The 6,365-nt window shown below is 51.3% G+C and overlaps 1 protein-coding gene across 4 annotated transcripts; it reads left to right on the forward strand.

Moving 5' to 3' along the window:
- Nucleotides 1-77: 77 nt before the first annotated feature.
- On the forward strand, nucleotides 78-5,111 carry Arfip2 (ADP ribosylation factor interacting protein 2). 4 transcript variants are annotated; one of them, XM_042691303.1, is made up of 8 exons: nucleotides 78-253; nucleotides 1,016-1,116; nucleotides 1,369-1,465; nucleotides 2,386-2,504; nucleotides 2,680-2,901; nucleotides 3,456-3,613; nucleotides 3,764-3,938; nucleotides 4,322-5,111. In XM_042691303.1, exons 2-8 carry the CDS (start codon nucleotides 1,018-1,020, stop codon nucleotides 4,475-4,477), a joined length of 1,026 nt encoding a protein of 341 aa, XP_042547237.1. In that variant the 5' UTR covers nucleotides 78-253; nucleotides 1,016-1,017; the 3' UTR covers nucleotides 4,478-5,111. The 4 variants fall into 4 exon arrangements, with proteins under 4 accessions (XP_042547237.1, XP_042547236.1, XP_042547238.1 ...); XM_042691302.1 differs by having other exon boundaries at nucleotides 78-198; XM_042691304.1 differs by lacking the exon at nucleotides 78-253 and having other exon boundaries at nucleotides 1,033-1,116; nucleotides 1,325-1,465.
- Nucleotides 5,112-6,365: the final 1,254 nt, after the last annotated feature.

The following is a 6,365-nucleotide window of genomic DNA, read 5'->3' on the forward strand; positions in this document are numbered from 1 at the left end:
TTCAAGATCGCCCTGCCCACACATGCGAACGTCACTTCCGCCCTTATAATCTGCGACGTGGCCGGCTTCGTCTGCCCAGAGAGGGCGTCACTTCCGCCGAATCCCTGACCTGCTGCTAGGATCGCGACGGGAACTGGAACCTGAGGTCCCCGCGCGGTCCGGGCCTGGCGCCCTGAGGGGAAGAGCGGCCCGGCCCAGGTGAGAGGGACTTACTTAAGCGTAGGGAAGTGGAACGCAAGAACCTGCCCTGAGGGCAAGATGTCCTAAGCCCTAGGCAAGGATGAGGACACACCTGATGCCCAGGTGTGTGTGGGGGGGGGGGGAGGATGGGGGCAGGGAGACACACACCTGGGAGACATAACTGACTTTGGAAAGGGTCGTCTATATCCTGAGAAAGCGAGGCTTTTAGCCAGACCCCGGCAACATCACACCAATTGATTCAACTAAGGCCTGGTGGCGAGGGCTGGGGAAGAGGATGAGATGGAGGAGAGGGAGACCACCCGAGAAAGGAACACCGAGGCATGTGGAAGGTCAAGCTCTTGGAGAACATGCCTATAAAGCTCGTGAGCACCTGAGCCCCCCGGAAAGGGGTTCGACTCCTGGTGGGAATAAACACACCTGTGCAGGGGATAAGTTGGAAGAGGGAGCGGACTTTTGCTCTGTTGTTTACTGCTTTATTCCCAGTGCCTGGACGTGTACTTCCTGAATTTCTTTTGAATGACTAGATGTGTGAATGATTACTGAAGGTGAAGTTGGGGGTTGTGAGAAGACACCTGAGGCTGGAGGGGCTCATGTGTATAATTTTTACACACTTTGGAGGGAAGGAATGCACATATACCCAAGCAAAGAAGTAGGAGTGGTGAACCCTAGGGAAACTCAAATCCCAGGACAACCTCTGAAACCTCAGAAATGGCAGGGGAAGCCTCCCTGTTCTGGAGTGCTGGCCAGTTTCCAGCACTGTGTTGGGCTTTGCAGTGCTCTGGGGTGGAGACCTTGATTCCAATTCCTTCTCTAGCCATGACAGACGGGATCCTAGGGAAGGCAGCAACAATGGAGATCCCCATCCATGGGAATGGCGAGGCTGGGCAGCTTCCTGAAGATGACGGGCTGGAGCAGGTGCTTCTGTTTGATTCTTCTCGGTGTTTCTCAACTTAGCAATCCCAGCTTTCAAACCCTGGGCTCTCGCTTTCCATTCCATTGCCCTTTTCTTATCTAAGTCCTTTCATTCTTTCTACGAATCTTCATATTTTGACTCTGTGCAGGCTTCCCTGTGTAAACTTTGATGCTTCAATCTAAGCTTATTCCCACCCCCAAAATGTTTCAGCTGCCCCTATGTTCCTGAAGCGCCCCCTCTTCTCTGGCCTATAGGACCTTCAGCAGGTGATGGTATCAGGACCCAACCTCAATGAAACCAGCATTGTGTCTGGTGGCTATGGGGGCTCTGGTGATGGACTCATCCCCACAGGTATGAATGATCAGAGGCAGAAAGTTTGAAGGGGAGTGGGGCTGGAATGGTTTGGAGGTGCATAGGAAATGTCTAGAAAGTGTCTGTAATGTCTGAAGATCTTGGGAACTACTGTGCATTTGAACCCCTTGAGCTCTTCAGCCCCAGGCCAGCTACCAGTATTGTCCATTTGCTTCCCCCTGGTGTGTAGTCACTGAGATGGCTCATTTTCCTTTTCCTCTTACCACCGCTTGAGCCTATGTAAGACCTCTACTTTAAAGGAATTCCCCAGCTGTGGAACATGAGGCTGATTTGGAACTTTGTGAGGCTTCTTGGAGCTTTACTTTTCTCTGTAGAGGAACTAGAGAGAATTTCACACTAATATTCTACATGGAAATGTCAACGAAGTTTCCTGTTATCAAGACCCACCATTCTTTTTTTTTTGGGTCTGGTCGTGGGCCTGAACTCTGGGCCTGGGTGCTGTCCCTCAGCTATTCAGCTCAAGACTAGTGCTCTACCGCTTGAGCCACCGTGCCACTTCCAGCTTTTTTCTTTTTGCTTATGTGGTACTGAGGAATTGAACCCAGGGCCTCATGCATGCAAAGCAAGCACTCTACCACTGAGCCACCTTCCCAGCCCCAAGACCCACCATTCTTGACCCTTCCTTGCCTACAGTCAGTGTATTTTCTTCTGTTTTCTCTGGCTCTGTATACCAGCAACACCCCCACTCCACCCCAGGTGTGCCAGATACATTTTGGCTTGGGGTTTGGTTCTCAAGGCATAGGCTTCTAGTTCCCCCAATGCATAGGAAAATCTAGTCATCTGTATAGCTGCTTCTTCAGTGAATCCATTTTATGTATTGGGAGGGAAATATCAGTAGGGCCACAGAAGTGTCTGCTTATGTCTGAGAGAGGCTGGTGTCAGAGAACTTGGTCCTTTAGGGTCTGGCCGCCATCCATCTCACAGTACCACTCCTGCTGGCGCTGGAGATGAGGTGGCTCGGGGCATCGCTGGAGAGAAGTTTGACATTGTCAAGAAATGGGGCATCAACACATATAAGGTAAGGATTCAAGCACTTCTCTGTTTCCCAAATTCCCCATGGATACCTTTTCCTAGATCCTAGATTCCTATGTATGGCTCAGACTATGATACTGGAGGTGCTTGAGTAGCTAGCTACCTTTTGGGAGGGTGTGGTCTAGGGTCTCAGACTTTTCCTTCCCCCACTTCTCAATCAGTGCACAAAACAGCTGTTATCAGAGCGATTTGGCCGAGGCTCTCGAACTGTGGATCTGGAGCTAGAGCTGCAGATTGAGTTGCTGCGTGAGACGAAGCGCAAGTATGAAAGTGTCCTGCAGCTGGGCCGGGCACTGACAGCCCACCTCTACAGCCTGCTGCAGACCCAGCATGCACTAGGTGATGCCTTTGCTGACCTCAGCCAGAAGTCCCCAGAGCTTCAGGTGCCTCAGCCAGAACAAAGAGGGTGGGGGGACTGGGCCCCAGCCCTTCCTAGCAGTCACTCCTCAGCCTCCCTCCCTCCCTCCTGCAGCCCCCAGGGAGAACCCCTCCAGGGTGGGCCCAGCCCTGCCCCCAGCAGCACTCACCTGTGGAGGCAGCCTAAGGGTTTGTACAGAGGTCCAGAAGTTGGAGGGGGTGAGGGTGGGGGAGGTGGCACATTAGGTGCCTCACAAGTAACCCTTCTCTACGTCATCAAGAATGCCTTTGGTGCTCGGCCTAATCAGAGCTCCTTCCCTGCCTGCTGCACTAGCTTTCCCTGTTCCTGTCTTGTAAACTTAATCTGAGAATCCCTTTCCCCCCCCGGCATTCCTACCCCAGGCATCCCCAGGATGGCCCAACTAACTTTCTGGCAATGAGAGCCTTGCTAGAGACAGTCCTTGTTATTTTTAGTTTTGATGGCTGTTTTCCCTCTTTGGGAAGAGGGGAAATGAAGGACTGTGCAGCTCCAATTAGGTAGGGACTGTTACTCAAGGCCTGTCCCTCCCTCTGCCCTCAGGAAGAATTTGGTTACAACGCAGAGACACAGAAGTTGCTGTGCAAGAATGGGGAGACGCTGCTAGGGGCTGTGAACTTCTTTGTTTCTAGCATCAACACATTGGTCACCAAGACCATGGAAGACACGCTCATGACTGTCAAGCAGTATGAAGCTGCCAGGTGTGAGCACTGGCAGGGCCCAATGTGTGGGAAGTTGGCTGGCCCGGGTGGAAGTTTGGGCATTAGGGGTATAGCAATAATTCAAGAAAGAAAGGCAAATATGTGTCAGAACATAGGAGTTGAGACCAGCCTTTATTACCCCTTTCCCAGGCTGGAATATGATGCCTACCGAACAGACTTAGAGGAGCTGAGCCTAGGTCCCCGAGATGCAGGGACACGTGGTCGACTTGAGAGTGCCCAGGCTACATTCCAGGCCCATCGGGACAAGTATGAGAAGCTTCGAGGAGATGTGGCCATCAAGCTCAAGTTCCTGGAAGAAAACAAGGTGCCCACCCTGTACCCTCCTTGATCTTAGGCCACCCTTACAGTAACCTTCCCCTCAGTCTCTCCCCATTGTCGGGTGGGCAGTGCAGTTTGGCTAGAAAATGTTCCTTGTCAAACCCTGCGCCATTTCAGGTCACCCTCCTCCCAATCACTGATCATTGTTCTGTTGGGGGGAAGAATTGCCCTTGAGCTGGGGTATAAGAACCCTAGGCCCAGCAAATCAAGTCAGGTTTCCTTTTCTCATATTGACCTTTCTTCTTTGACTCCCTGGGTGGAGTTCAGTTCCCATCCCAAGAGCACCATTAGAGCAGAATCCATGTGTCCCTGGACTATGCTCATAGCCCCTCAAGAAGGGTGCCTGAGTCTATCCTGCTGGACCCCCAGATCAAGGTGATGCACAAGCAGCTGCTGCTCTTCCACAATGCCGTGTCCGCCTACTTTGCTGGGAACCAGAAGCAACTGGAGCAGACCTTGCAGCAGTTCAACATCAAGCTGCGGCCTCCAGGAGCTGAGAAGCCTTCCTGGCTAGAGGAGCAGTGAGCTGCTCCCAGCCCAACTTGGCTTTCAAGAAGGACATTGGGAGGGGCAGCCCCAGGGTGGAGGAGTTTGGACGACATGGGACATTCCTTGCCATTTACCTTCTGGCTTGGACTCCCTTTCTCTGCTGGGGCCTGACACCAATTTTGCCCATACTGCTGTGGTGTGAAGAGGGCCACACCTCTTCTGAAGAAGCTGCTGCCCTATCCTTTATCTTCTTGGCCACTGGGCATCATTCCCAGATTTTTTTCCTTCCACTCCACAGCCAAAGGCTATGACAAAACTACTCCCCGGCCAATGGCATCACTCCTCCGGCCAATGGCACCACTCCTCGGGCCAATCCCCAGTTCCTGGGGTATGCCCCCTGACCAATGACAGGGTCTCAGAAGACCTTGTCAGCCAATGGCAGCTCTTCTTGCGCTCCCCTGGGCCAATGATGTTGCCTCCAATACTCTTTGTCCCTCCTCTGTGCGTGTCCATTGCAGTGAAGGGGACTGGATCAAAGGAATGGGGATATTGGGGAGCCCCATTTCTGACCCTACATCTGATTGGGTCTCCCCTTGCCCACTCACCCAATTGTGCTTGGAGCCCAGGAAGACTGGGGTCTAGCACTAGGAATAAACCTTTCATAAAAGCAGGCCCAGTGAGGTCCATTTGTGGGGGACAGTAGGAGGGTGGACTGGGTAGAGAAATATTTAGTCTCACCAGGCACTCAAATCCTATGAAGTTGAAAGAGTATGGGGCCAGGCAGCTGAAATTACAGGTTTCAGGAGTAGTCTGAAGGACTGATCTCCCCAGTCCCACTTGGAGCTAAAGCATTAGTTGTCCTTCAGGTCTGTACCAAGATAGCTACAGATCTTAAAAGCATAGGGTCCAGAGGGGGTTGGGCTTGCTGACCTTCTTCATGTGTTCAGTCATACAGCAAATATTTACTGAGTGCTTTTATTTTGCCAGGCACTGCTTTAGACCCTGGGGAAACATCAGTGAATAAAATACGGTCCCTGCCCACAGTGCTTAAAACCTAGTGGTGGATAGATGAGTAACCAGGCAACTATAATGCAGTGATAGGTACTAGCAGAAGCACAGCATGCTGTAAGAACTTGGACAAGGGGCAGCTAGCCTAGAGGTGGTGATTTTGGCTTCAAAGCTGAGACCTAAACAAAATGAGTAGCTGACAGCCAGGCAGAAAGATCCACATCTAAGAAACACCAAGTAACAGTTCAGTTTGGAATGAAGAAGACATGGCAAAAGGGAGCCTGAAGGCTGGTTAAATATTTTTGCTCTTTGGAGAAAGCAAGCTGTGAAATGTTTAAGTCACGGGTTTGTTAGCACTGGAGAAGTCGAGGGTTGAGAAAATTAGAGCTTAAATAGTGTGGCACACACCTTTGTTCCTTCATTTTTGGTAATCTAGTGGCCCTAGCCTGGAGCCAACAACTATGAACCCTCCTGAGGCTCTTTCCTTGTGGTTGCTGGAATTCAGAGGTTGAGGTTAAGGGCAGTTCCCATGGCTTTGCTGCACTCAGATGTTCTAAGCCAAACCTAAGTGAGAAATCACAAACTCCCCAACAGCATTTTGGTTTAGTCAGGGGCCAGGTGTCATCACCTCTGTTGCTCCTTGTCCAAGGCTAGCTCCAAGATTTTTCAACATTTTTCCCACCTACTTCTGGAGGGCTAGGGAAAGGAGACAATCCAGTCAGTAAGAGTCTGATGGCACTGGGATCCACATGAGCATGGCTTTGCTCTTTATCATCCATACTGAACTTTCCAGGCAGGCTTCCTGAGTTTTGGTTAGCAGTTACTTGACTAGAACTTGACTGTGTATGGGGGGGGGGGGGGTCCTCATAAGCCCCCATTTTTATGGGCTACCAGAGATTTTTCAACAGAAAGGCAG

The sequence above is a fragment of the Dipodomys spectabilis genome, unplaced genomic scaffold (assembly GCF_019054845.1).
Source record: "Dipodomys spectabilis isolate Male_0828 unplaced genomic scaffold, ASM1905484v1 ptg000145l, whole genome shotgun sequence".
Taxonomy (NCBI): Eukaryota; Metazoa; Chordata; class Mammalia; order Rodentia; family Heteromyidae; genus Dipodomys; species Dipodomys spectabilis.

Coding starts and splice junctions, on each gene's coding strand:
- Arfip2 (XM_042691303.1), top strand. CDS start 1,018: ATGACAGACGGGATCCTAGGGAAGGCAGCAACAATGGAGATCCCCATC. Junction 1,466..2,385: donor TGATGGACTCATCCCCACAG/GTATGAATGATC, acceptor TTGGTCCTTTAG/GGTCTGGCCGCCATCCATCT. Junction 2,505..2,679: donor GGGGCATCAACACATATAAG/GTAAGGATTCAA, acceptor CTTCTCAATCAG/TGCACAAAACAGCTGTTATC.